Below are 13,817 nucleotides of genomic sequence, written 5' to 3'. Positions count from 1 at the left end.
TTTCTTCAACCAGTGAGCTGATTCTAATTGTCTGACACTCACACACACACAAACACACACACATGCTGAATTCATCCACTTACTGAGCCATCAGGTTATTTCCCGAAACTAATCTTTGCTCTTTTAAACCTCAGCTGTGTTTGCAGAGCGGCTGCAGATGTCAGAAATACGAGTTAGGAAACCAAGGCAATAAACACAGCTACCTCTTGTGAGCAGACAACCTGTCACTGGAACAGCAGAAATATAACACGCCTCAGTGTTAACGTCAATCGAGGGACATTTTTCGCAGAGTCATCAGGTGCCTATGGCGAGTGGTGTCTAGCTAATGAGGGCAATGTTGGATGAGGATGCCAACTCCACAGGCTGCACGCCGCAGCGACAAAACACTTAGGGAAGAAAAAAAGAGTCAGCACTTACCATTAAGTAACGTTCTAGATCCCTCCATCAGCGCCATCTGCCTCGTGTTTACATTTCAGTCAAGGCTGCCAAAGTGAATGGAGGTGAAAGCTGAATTTGAATTGACTGATACTCTAATGGAGGATCACGTCTCGCAGAGCCATTCATTAAGACTTCATTAAATAATCTCTGCAATTATAGACCTCATTTAGTCATTAGCAATAGCATAACAGTGTAGGGCAAATTTGTAGAAAGGGATTGTTGTATGAGAGAAGTGCTATCTGAAAGGTGGTGGTACATTTCAGTGAGTGAATTGTGAAGTGAACAAAAGTTACAGCCTGTGTGATCATTGAAACTATTGGCCATCGATGATTTGTCAATTAAAGAATCGTAATGAAAGCAGGTTGGTATTGGTCATAATTAAACTGAAGTTGTGAAAGTACACTAGTAAAAAATAAATATACTGAAATGTATTTGAAATGCTTTAATTCATGCTAAGTATACTACAAATTCATTTACATATTTATGTACTTACAGTAATATTAAATGCCCTGTAATTGTACTGTTGGGATACTAAACTGGTATACTTAAAGTCTGCTACATTGTGCGAAAGCAGTGCTGAAGTCCAACTAAAGATATACTGAAGGATATTTGATTGTGCTAAAGTAGAACTATTGCAAATATACTTTAGGCACACTTTAAATATCTTGCATTTAAAGCCCAATATTGTTAAAAAATCATACAATCCTCAATAGTGACATTAAGATTTTAGGCTTAATATTAAGAAATGTGCATTGTGCACAAGTAGTACGCCAAATAAAGTTTAATTATAGTTTTTGAGTGATATGTCAGTAAATGTGCTTAGTATGAAATATAATAAATTAAGCTTACTTAAACACTATAATTTAGGTGATTATGATTACATGACCAAACTACCTAAAGCACGAGAATGCAAAAATTACACACTAGTGTGCACCCTTTGCTATTTTGTTTATTTAGTGCTAAAAACTTCCCTTCCGTTGTTATTAAATTGCCAGCCTAAATTTTATTCTCAAAAGAATCCCTTACATCATGACAAAATTACAATTTCTGAACTTGGAAGTTCCCAGGAGGACTTGAAGGCAGCAACTCCTGATGCATGGTTGTCGCTCCTCTAATATTTGCCGCCCGGTCATTTACCCATCCCTGAGATTTGACTCCATATCAAGTGTGTAGCGGAGCAGGTTGCAGTGGGGAAGTGAGTCATCTAAACACGTCTGTCCACTCCTGTGTTCTATAGAAGACGTGACTGGCAGCATGTGGGTGTAGAAGAGCCGTGCTACACAGCGATGCTTGTTTCTCTCTGCTTCAGTGACAGCTTGTCCGGTCGACCTCTGCGTGCATGATGAAGTGAATAATTTGAAGGGCACTTGGAGTTTATCGCAGTGATCTGACATCTGAAACCCTCTCTGACTCTGTGTTTGCTCTCTGATATGTGACAGCTGCTTCTTTTTCTCTCCCTGTCTCTTAATCTCTCCCCAAATCTTTGATCTGCGGACCTCCGAAAATATAATTTCTGTTGTTTGTTCTATTACCCTGCATCTTATGATCCCACTCATTCATTCATTCACTCACTAAACTTCCCGGCCATAAATATTTATCTCCATCCGTACACTGCTCTGTTTTATGTTCCTCTCCTCTACATTTGAACACACCTGCACCTTCGTCAAAACCATTTAAACCTCAATGCAACACTGGATTTCACTTTTCTGTCACCTCCATCCTCTCCGTCCCTGCACCCTGGCGGTCTGTTTTTCCCCGGTTCTGTCCAGCCTTCTACAGTGCGGCCCCTCTCACCTCGGCGGGCATCATTCCCATCATGCAGTCTTTGTGTCCGGATGGTCAGCGGGATGAGTTTGGCTTCCTGCAGTATAACAACTCCACGTGAGTCCACCTACGCTCTGTTTCTGATTTTTCCTCTCTTGATGACTAAGATGGTCTCTAATGGATTCAGTTTTCATTATATGGTGTGGATAGCAGTCACCATCACCACCTGTAATAGTGATCTTATGAGTAGTTTGATTGTGTAGTCAATCTTGTCTTTGTGTTTAGATGTAATTTGATCGTTTGATGGATTGTAGTGATAGAACAACATAACTTTGACCTCAGCATGACTGGTCAGCAGCATTTCTCGGGTTTAGGAAGCTTAAGTAGCAAGACTGCCTCCTTGATCAGTTTTACTACAGTTGTTTTGCTGGTAAAGAGCATGGATATTCTCATCCACCAGCCAGGGATCCGTTCTTCGTACGTCACTTATTACATCCGAGATGAACTGTCACATCCAAGATGGTATAATCGCGCTAATCAGGATCTGGCTAATTCGGTTCTTCGAAAGCACCTGTTGTTGGTGATTAGTATGGCTGGATTATGTTATCTGAGATAATTGCACGTTCATGTTTTGGTTTAAAAGGGGCTATGTATCGATACTCGAAACCACAGCAATGCAGCGATTGGCTGGCGGCAAGACATCAACGTAATGACATCATATAATTAAAAAAGACACCTGATGGATAAACTTGACAAATTTCTGGACTCTTAAAAGGAAACAGCCAAGCGAACAAAAAGACATAAATGTTATAATAGATAAATGAAATGTGCACATTTTTTATTTACATTTTTTTACACGATCCCAATTATTTAGACGCACGGTTTATAATATTTGTACAGTCTTTACATTTTTATTTCAATGTTGTAATTAGCTATTAATTAAATGTTATATTTGGACATATTTGTTACGTGACTGCATTAATGAAAATTTCTTAAGGGTCAAGATCATGTTATCTGCATCTCCTGCGCTCCGTCAAGATACTCCCATAATAGCCGTCATCACTCAAATTAATACATAACTATACATTATCTGTTTAGCATGTGTGTAAGACTCAAATACGATTATGAAGTAATAATTTTATAACAAATAAATATTTCAGTGAGTAAAACTGGCTGTCTCTATAGTTGGCTATTATGGACTACACAACATTATATTATCTTTGAATATATCTTTCTATATATCTTTTATATTATTATTTTAAATGATTGTTAATGATTAATTCTGAATATATATATATATATATATATATATATATATATATATATATATATATATATATATATATATTAGTTTATTGTACTGTCAAATGTTTATCATGATTAATCGTATCCAAAATAAAAGTTTTTATTTACATAATATATGCATGTGTAATGTGATTATGTATTATGTGTATATAAATACACATAGTTTATATTTTGAAAATATTACATGTGTGTATATACATTAATATATTTATATTCTTGTATTTTATATTATGTATAAATATATTTTTCTTAAATACATGAATGTGATTGTATTTATATATACATAATAAATATGCACAGGGACCTGGTATTACAGTATTATGCCAGCATCTCAATTTTTATATTTTTATGTGATTCTTTTTCTGGACTTTGGTGTTTTGTGCTAGAATGAAATTAAACAAAAATAACAAAAAAATGTATTAATTATTGGTGTGAGATAGAAGCATAGGTTTATGATTTAAAATTCTTTAAACTTTTGTTTTCCTACCATCCTAACTATAATCTAAATTCTCGAAACACTATCCAACAGTCTGGACCACAGTCTTTTTTTTTTCAGTTGATTACTCTGCTTATATGATTTACCTTTTTTCTCTTTCCTTGTATTCTGCCCTTCTTGTTCTTCTTTTCTTTGACCTTTCTTTTTCTCCTGTTTCTCAGTGTGACACAGTTGTTAGAAAGGATCAGTGAAGTCGTGGAGCAGAATCACTTGTTTACGTCAGACAGACCCAGTCTGGGAGAGGAGCTGGAGTCACTGCAGCAGCACCTTGAAAGTCTGAGCTCAGCACAAGGCCCTCTAGAGAGCCACTACAACACCAGCCATGGTCAGAAAACACATGCATACATACATTTACCAACCTTGACCATAACCGTACATTCAAATAAGAAAGCCAATGACTATTTTAGTCAGTGTAGTATTTAAATCACATTGTTATTACATTTCAAAAACAGTTCGATTTCAGATGCAATTTCAAATGCACGCTTTTATGTGGCTCAGCTGTGGATAGCATATATTCTGTGGACACTATACGTAAATTTTGGTTTTAAAAAGTTATCTTATATATTTCCAACTGTAATCATGCACTTGTAAGATGATTTTATCAACCATGTATTAAAGGGAATCATAGACCACATTGAAAACAACCATACAGCAGAACATTTTCGACAAACATATCCAAAGGGCACATATCTGGCGTTTTGAGTGTTATTGAAAAGATTTCTTACAGGTACCATAACAGAGTAAACAGATGCTAAAGTCGTAGTCATACTGGATTTTGTTCTCCATGCACTTTTATTCATAATGTATGAATGAGAAAGAGGAAGACTGCAGATGAAGATGATGTTCCATTATCCTAAATTATTATTATTATCATCATATGCTGATTAGGTGCTCAAAAAATATGTATTATTGCTCACTATTTTAGTTGAAGCTGTAATATATATATATATATATATATATATATATATATATATATATATATATATATATATATATTATTATTTTAGTTTATTTCAGGATTTTTAAATGAGTAGCCAGTTCATAAGAGTTCAGCAGCAATTTGTTTGGAATATACATTTTTTGTAACAATGAAAAACTTATAATATTATATAAGAAATACTAACACTATAAGGACCTGGGGAACCAGTATTACGTCATCTGTTACATCCCTAGGACAACAATAACAAGTACCTAATATAAATCTTGGTATAACTAATAAATAAATATTTTGGTGTGAGATATAAATATAGGTTTGTGAGGTAAAATACTTTAAATCTTATCTATAATTCAAATGATCAAAACGAGTATGAAGTCTGAATTTCGTTAAGTAATAATTGCTGACCTCATATGTTTAAACAGTAGTGTCCATATACGTCAACTGCAGCAAATCAAATCTTCGTTGATGAAAACGTTGTTTCTCCACTTCAGGTTTTACTGTGGGAAGTGTCCTCAGGAACCAGTCGATGTTCCAGCAGTTCCTGATCAGAAACCTCTCCCTGCCAAACGACACCGCCGGCCTGCTGCTCTCCTCCCCCATCAACCTGAAAGAGGTCTGTCTTCTCACCTCAGCTTCCTTTTCCCTCCAACGCAGGTCAGACAGCAGTGCTTTTGAAGTCCAAATCATGACTCGGCGTCATGTTCCTTTGATCCTCTTTGGGATCTCAGCTCGTGTTTGCAGCACTATTAACGATTCTGCTCTATGACAACAGAGAGAGAGGATGTGCAAGAGAATCTAATGCTTTAGGGCAGAGGAGCTCCAGCATAACGCGCTTTAATGTCTCGGGTTAACGTGCTGTAGACAGTGTAAAAGTGTTGAGATATGCTTCCGAATGAAATCTTAATTTTCCTTAGGGAGTTTCGTTTCTTCTCTACTCTGGCTATTTGAAGTATGTATGAGATAGGAGTTTCTTAATCTGTGCTTGTGCGTGCGTGTGTGTGTGCTCTGTTCAGGTGTATAATCTCATCTTTGGGACGTATCCTAAAGTGGGATCAAAGGTAGGAGAAAAAGATGAAGGACAGCATGAACCCCACAGTCCTGGAGAGAAGCTTGTACAGCTCGAGGTACAGAATGACAGAAGCACACACATTTCCATGTGCATGTATACAGTATGTCCACTGCTCTTCACAAGTTTAGGGTCTGTAATTGATTTCTTTAAGATCAATAAATATTTTTATTTTGAAATGATGAATTGAATCAACATTGAAACTTTGACATTGTTAAAAAAAAAGTCAAATAAGTCATGAAAATAGAGAACAACTGTTTTTCCTCATTGATAATAATCAAATATATTTTTCTTGAGCAGCAAATCAGCATATTAGAATGATTTCTGAAGACTGGAGTAATGATGCTGAAAATTCAGCTTTAGCATCACTGGAATAATTTGTATCATGTTGACAGAAAACATATTAAAACTACTGCTACATGACTGACCCCAAACTTTTGAATTGTAGTATGTATATTAGATTTTGCCGTTTTTGTGTGGTTGACACTCTGTTCTAAATAAAACACATTGTATAAAGGTGCATTTATAGAGCAATGCATTTTTCTTTCACACTTTTCTATCTTTGCAAAAATACAATTCTCTATTTTATTCTTATTATATTTTACATTATAAACAGCAACTTCTAATTAAATAAATACAAAAAATAAATATGGTTTAAATATACTGACTATATTTCTTAGACTCCATTAAAATGCACAAGAAGTGCAAACACTAAACTTACTGTAATGCAAGTCTGCAATAATTAAATAATATAATAACTGTCCCACATTTTACAGACTTGATGCGATGCCAATGCTGCTGCAGTGTATTTCTTATTCATATTTCATACTTGTTGAGCTGCTGGAAGCAACTTTTTTCGAATACTACACACATAATGTACCGACTACTTGACAGATATCACAGAGTCCTGAGAAATCACCTGTCTTTGGCCCAGCCCTAGAGACTGTAAACGGCAAAAAAAAGTCATTTTTCTTCAACATTTGCTGTGTTTGCTGATTTGTTGGCATGTCTTTGGGTTAGGGCTTTTGGAGAGAGGTTGTGAGGTTAAGATAGCAGACAGAAATAATGTCAGATTGTTAGGATGCTTAATAGATAGAACATTTTAAAGATATTATATGCATTATACTATGTAAATTTTGATATAAAATTAGTTTAGAAACTGAAACTGTACTGTCTTTGATTTGGATTCATTAGAAAGTTCGGTGTGATCTCACTATGCATCAGCACCATGTAGAAGACTACTGAAATGAGGAAGCAAAGTTCCTTCCCTACATTTTTTTTATTTCATATTTAGAACAAATCTTAAGTTCTGATTACATTCCATGCTGCATGACCAATTGAAATGATGTTTGCACATTAATGTCACACTAGTCTCATCAAGTTGAAGCATTTTTAAAAAATGGGACATTTAGACAGTTGTTGATCATTTTCTAGTGCCAAAGCAATTGCATGCCCTAATTGGAAAGCCCTTCACAACAAAAATGACTAACTACTTCTACCTATAAATAATGCAGGGGTGTTTTGTCCCTGTTTTGAGTAGGTGATCTCTATGTCTCTCTCCTCATACATGCTCAGAAGCAGTTACTTGGAGGCTGGCGTAGTTTGGAGGGGGGTCTGATTCAGAAGGCATTGAGAGACCCATCCAAAGCTGCTCATCGTCAAGCTCTGCTCAAAGTCCTGTCCCAGGCACTCGGGATTGCTGGAGGTGGAGGAGGCCAAAAATTTGATCCTCAAGCATTGCGTGAGATGGAGGTTGGTCTGCAAATCCACTTTTATCTCCATAAATGTTAAAAAGATGTTTTGCAATTTTGTTCTGCGGAAATCGTACTCTTTAGTTTAAAAACAACACCCCAAAAAACTTCTTACATTTTTTCCCCGTTTTTTAGGGGATTCTGTTGACTGGTGCCGTGCTTGAAACCCTCACTTGTGGGGAAGGAGGGAACAGTGAGATAAGCAAAATTATATTGGTCCCTGAGAAACAACAGGCAGTTCTACAGGCCTATCAAATGACTGTTTGTGGCGGAAGGGCGGAACAGAGGGCGGAGCTGTTCAGGGAGCTGAGTGAAGAATTGAGAGATCAGATTAATACACAGAGAGTGTTTGATCAGGTACATGCAAGAACTGCACATCTTCTTAAACACACTATTTGGTATCTACATTTAATGTCCCAGGGGTTCATTTTTATTAAAAATAGTTTGTATGCATATGTAAAAAAAAAAAAAAAAATATATATATATATATATATATATATATATATATATATATATATATATATATATATATATATATATATATATATATATATATATATATATATATATATATATATATATTAACCATGTTAATACATTTGTGTGAAAATTATAATATTGATTTATTATTGTGTTATAAGGATATATAAGTGCTAACTGTGAAACTAGTTTTAGAAAGACACAGAAATCTGTCATTTAATTCCATTCATTATTGTTTAAAATCTCATTTCCATCACCGTAATTTACTAAAAAGGCCAGAGAGTGCTATTAAACACAATATAGAATTTAAGATGTGCTGTAAATAACACTGTGGGAGGGATTTTCATTACTATCAGAGAAAAAAAGAATAAAAGTCTGATAAAAGAGTAAAAAAGTCCCATATAGTTGGACATTATTAGTGGGCAAATTAAACCATTAAGAATATAAAATGTGTGTTCAAGTCAAAAGAAGTGCCCATTAGTTGAAGAAACGCTCATACTGTACATATTACTTCGGATTCAGCATTACTCCTTTTTTATTTATTCAGTCACTCACTCCTGTCCTCTTTCCCCAGTTGCATCTGGACCAGTCCAACATATCTGGCCTTTTGGATCAATCCCATCTTGGTGCTCTGCTGAAGAACCTGGCGGATGTAGAACGGATCTTGAGGGATGTAGATTTGCTGTCAGGTCTGGCCAGACTGCTGCCTAAAGGGGCCTGTGCAGGCCACCAGCCTCCTCCTATAGCCAACACCACCTCTTGGAGCTCCAACACAACAACATGGGGTCCCAACACAACAGACAGCCCTGTGGAGGAAGGAGATGGAGCCGCAGGAAACCAGGCAGAACCTGAAAACCCTAGGTCACAGTTTTCTGCCTTTGTTCAGCTGTGGGCAGGTCTTCAGCCCATACTGTGTGGAAATAACAGGTGTGTGTGTATATATGAGTCTCAAGGTGTATTGCCTTTCTGAATGTGAGATGACTTTTCTTCAAGAATCTTTATTGTTTTAACAGGATTATTGAGCCAGAAGCTCTGAAACAGGGCAATATGAGTTCCCTGGGCTTTACCAGCAAAGAACAAAGAAACTTGGGATTACTTGTCCATCTCATGACTACAAATCCCAAAATCCTCTACTCTCCCATTGGCTCAGAGGTGGACAAAGTCATACAAAAGGCAGGTCCAGACTCCTGATGTGTTTCAAGGCTGAAAAAGACTGAAACTGGGTTTGCAGTAAAAAAAGAAAACTACAAATCAAATGATTTACTCCTGAATCCAAATGAATTATTTTTGTTAGTTTTTTTTTTTTTTTTCTGCTGGTAATTCTTTCATTTAATTTCAGTTGTACCCAATTATTAGAGAATGAAAAAAAGTGTCTCTCTCTCTGTAGGCCAATGAGACTTTTGCTTTTGTGGGGAACGTGACTCATTATGCCCGTGTGTGGCTCAACATCTCGGCTGAATTAAGAGCCTTCCTGGAGGAGGGTAAATTGCACAATCACCTGATATGGCTCCAGCAGGTAACACCCTGTTTTTCTGTTGCTAATTTAAGAATTTTTGGCTTGAATAGCACTTTGTGTTGTGCATATGCTTAATGTCTTTTGTTGTCTGTATGTCGTAGTTCATTGCAGACCTAAAGAAGCACCATGAACTGTTGAACGTCTCAGACAGTGAGCTGTTGAACAGTCTGCTGGAGGAGAACTTCACCCTGCCGAACACAACCACTCTACTGGAGCAGCTGCACACCATTGATAATGCTGCCTGTGGTTGGACAAACTTCATGTCAAAGGTCTGCAGAAGAATTTGATTTAACTTGTCCGGCCTTGTATATCTATTGGTAAAAACTAAATCTGTTCTGAATGCTTCAGGTCAGTGTGGATATCTTCAGAGGCTTCCCTGATGAAGAGAGCATTGTCAATTACACACTGAACCAGGCCTACCAGGACAATGTCTCCGTCTTTGCAAGTGAGTAATCATTGGATCTCATAAAAGTTTTCACTCCCAAATCAAAAAGAATATAAGAACTTATAATTGCTTCTAAAAACCTATTTTTATGACCATTATGATTTTTTGCATTGTGAAATATTTTTCAAGACGATTAAGTTGTTTTTCTCTAAGTTCTCAGAGATAATGCAAAAAAAGTTCTCATATTCTAATTATCGTGTGAAAAAGAAAAATTATTCAAACTGTCAGTTATGTTGTGGTAATATTTGTGATACTGTATTTCAAAATGAAACACAAAAAGTATAAGTATTACAGTCTAAAAACAATGATCCCAGGCACACTTCATAACATTAATGAAAAGCTATTATTCAACTATTTCATGACGTTAAACATTTAAAAAGAAAGAGTACAAATAAGGGGCTGCAAACCCACTTGTTTCAGCCATAAATGGCTTCCACTGGGTTTACTATTTGTGCTCTTTTCAAGAGTTTTGAAGTTTGCATTGGTTCATTGTTTTTTTGAATTGTAATTTTTCCTTACTAAAAGCACATTTAAACATATTTTGCAGAAGTTCTTTGTTTTTTTTTTATATAACTTTAAAATGTAGAATTATGCATTATGATAATGAGAATCATCTTCCCTAAAAAATATTTGTGCATTTGTGATGAGAATTTGGGGAGATAAAATTGTCCTGAAGATAATATCACAATGCAATGTAGGCTCCTTTTTTTATGTAAATGAGTTTTTTCATATGATTTTGTAGTGTAATATGACTCAGCTATTTCTTAACAAGGTTTGAGACACTGACCATTCTATTCCCCATTGAATCTACATTTTCATGATTCATTTAGCCCTCAGTCATACCTTGTTAAATGTAGCCGGTAGCCATATGTTTAATCTGTGCATCCTCTCTAGGTGTGATATTCCAGACCAATAAAGATGGATCTCTGCCTCCCCATGTTATGTATAAGATTCGACAGAACTCCAGCTTTACAGAGAAAACAAATGAAATCCGTCGAGCTTATTGGCGCCCTGGGCCAAACACGGGTGGCAAATTTTACTTCCTTTATGGCTTTGTGTGGATCCAAGGTATGATTAGAAGACTTAGCGAGACTTTGTTCTTTCACCTAGAATAACATTTTAGATAGGATATCCAAAAGCAGATTTTTTTTTACATTTACTGTAAATTACTTTAGCTTGAGCACTTTAAAGTTTTGATCTTATTGGCAGTGAAAGGTCTATCTTTTATCTAGAGAGTGGTAATCTAAACTTATGAGCATTAGTTCTGCCATTTTTGCAAAATTCTTTACAAAACTGTTGACAAAGCAATAAATCGCTTGCTCTGAAACAACATCCACAGAGAACTGAATTGGCATGGGAAAAGTGGAATGGATTTGATGTTTTATTCAAAATGAAAGTTCTTCTGGTAAAATGTGTACCTGGTTATGTAAAGCTTGGTGCACCAGTCAGTAAAGTGCTGCTTTGGCATTTCTGGAAGCACTTATTTAAGAGCTCAGAAAAGCCAAGAGGATCAAAGCTTTCCCACAGCGTAAAGCTGCAGTGTGCAAATTCAGCTTCAGCATGTCTACTTGATGCTGTAACATTTTCCATGTTTCTTCCTCTTAGATATGATTGAGCGGGCAATCATCAACACGTTTGTAGGCCATGATGTTGTTGAGCCTGGAAACTATGTGCAGATGTTTCCCTATCCATGCTACACTAGAGACGAGTGAGTTTGTGTATATACATTGTCTAAAATGCTGTGTTTAAGACATGGTGAATCGCAGATGTTAAGTTGCATTGCGTTAATACGTGTTATACACATTACAGAGTGGGATCTGAATGATCTCAGAGCCAGAAAGAACACAGATGCTAATATTAAGAAAAAAAAAAACATCCCTCGCTCCAGGCAAAATCACACAAGCTCCCTGCTCTGCTTCCACTCCGCATTAAATTTGCAGACGACACAGCATTAGTCAGTCACCTTCAGGGGAAAGAGGACAAACTCATCTTAAGGCAGTTTACTTTGTGCTGTGATGTTTTTTTGTTTTTTTTTTTACCACAGTTTCTCTGAAGAATATAAAATTAAAGAGAGCAGCATTTATTTTGAAGTAAATAGGCTTCGTAATAGTGCTGGGCGATGTACCGGTTAAAATGGTAAACCAGTTTTATTTACACAAATGGTATGAGTTTTAAGAAAAACAGTGCCTAAAGACCATAGCTACATAATGTTGTTAATTTAAAGGAGATCACTGTTAACTGCGTACACTCCTGACTAGTGGTCGACCGTTATATTGCCAAATATCGATATCGGCCGTTACGTTTTTTCTGCCTGGCCTATATTTTCGAGGCGGGACTTTTATTTTGACGATGCTAGTTTATATGGATTTTCTTTTCATCAAAACTCCATACAGTGTATATTAATGTAGTATTTAAAGGTGCAGCTACTGCAGTAACCAAGGAAACACTGTGTCGCTGATGTTCCATAAGTGCCACCTGCTGTTAGTGAGTGAAATTGCATTCTCATTCACATTGTCTGCTGTTTTTGTTTGGTCCAGATGTATTTTATGTACAAGATATCACAAAAGTAGAGTAAGACCATACTGTTTTTGCTATAAATTTTGAAATTATGCAATCCAGTTTATATTAAAAACTGCTCATGCTCCATGTAAGATGTAAAATTAAATTTATGCATTTAGCAGACGCTTTTATCCAAAGCGACTTACAGTGCATTCAGGCTATCAGTTTTTACCAATTGTGTTCCCAGGGAATCGAACCCCCAACCTTGATAACACAATGCTCTACCAATTGAGCTACAGGAACACTAATTTTAATTTAATTTAATTTATGTATGATGTTTATTTAGAATGTGAAAATGCAGTGGTTCTGCAAGTGTTTTATGCATTCTGGTTAATATAAAGGCACAGTCAGGGAAAAACTGTGATCCGTGACCGTCAAACCACTAGAATCCCCCCCAAAAAACCCTGCCCAGCACTGTTTTGTAACATTATAAATGTCTTTACAGTTACATATGATCAATATAATACATCCATGATGAATAAAATTTTGTTTAAATTTTCTACATTAATAATAGCGATGTACAGGTGTATCGGTTTGTGTAGGTGAGAAGTTGTAACAAGTTTTTCCATTTGCAGTTTTCTGTTTGTTATCGAGCACATGATGCCTCTGTGTATGGTCATATCCTGGGTCTACTCTGTGGCCATGATGATCCAGCACATTGTAGCAGAGAAGGAGCAAAGACTGAAAGAGGTGAGAGAATAGACTGAACTTTCTTTTAAAACAAACTGGTGTCACTATCAAACTTCTGCATGAGTGGTGCCATGGCTGAAGCAAGTTGTTTTTCCAGGTGATGAAGATGATGGGCTTGAATAATGCAGTGCACTGGGTGGCCTGGTTCATCACAGGCTTCGTGCAGCTTTCGATCTCAGTGACGGCCCTCACTGCCATACTGAAATATGGCAAAGTGCTCCTCCACAGTGATCCCTTTATCATCTGGCTCTTCCTCACGGTCTACGCTGTAGCCACCATCATGTTCTGGTACTGGAGCCATATTCTAATGTTTACTTGCCGTTTCGTTCTATTTACATTGCTTTGTTCAATGAAGAACAGTAGTCAAAAG

General features: G+C 36.4%; 1 protein-coding gene across 3 annotated transcripts in view; it reads left to right on the top strand.

The window, feature by feature from the left end:
* The window catches only part of abca2 (ATP-binding cassette, sub-family A (ABC1), member 2), a 56,600-nt gene that overhangs the window by 24,916 nt on the left and 17,867 nt on the right, over positions 1–13,817 (top strand). For 2 of the 3 annotated variants that reach the window (XM_026212586.1, XM_026212585.1), the window contains 15 exons: positions 2,208–2,319; positions 4,165–4,328; positions 5,432–5,553; positions 5,954–6,064; positions 7,582–7,758; positions 7,893–8,114; positions 8,812–9,164; positions 9,251–9,410; positions 9,625–9,753; positions 9,855–10,022; positions 10,102–10,198; positions 11,093–11,266; positions 11,804–11,906; positions 13,333–13,447; positions 13,545–13,735. In XM_026212586.1, the coding sequence (XP_026068371.1) occupies positions 2,208–2,319; positions 4,165–4,328; positions 5,432–5,553; positions 5,954–6,064; positions 7,582–7,758; positions 7,893–8,114; positions 8,812–9,164; positions 9,251–9,410; positions 9,625–9,753; positions 9,855–10,022; positions 10,102–10,198; positions 11,093–11,266; positions 11,804–11,906; positions 13,333–13,447; positions 13,545–13,735 (2,398 nt within the window). The remainder of the gene's footprint in view (positions 1–2,207; positions 2,320–4,164; positions 4,329–5,431; positions 5,554–5,953; positions 6,065–7,581; positions 7,759–7,892; positions 8,115–8,811; positions 9,165–9,250; positions 9,411–9,624; positions 9,754–9,854; positions 10,023–10,101; positions 10,199–11,092; positions 11,267–11,803; positions 11,907–13,332; positions 13,448–13,544; positions 13,736–13,817) is intronic. The other variant, XM_026212587.1, reaches the window with a different exon arrangement.

Source organism: Carassius auratus, chromosome 30 (assembly GCF_003368295.1).
Source record: "Carassius auratus strain Wakin chromosome 30, ASM336829v1, whole genome shotgun sequence".
NCBI classification, from domain to species: domain Eukaryota; kingdom Metazoa; phylum Chordata; class Actinopteri; order Cypriniformes; family Cyprinidae; genus Carassius; species Carassius auratus.
Note: the sequence above shows the minus strand (reverse complement) of the source record. Positions and strands in the feature narration are given on the sequence as shown.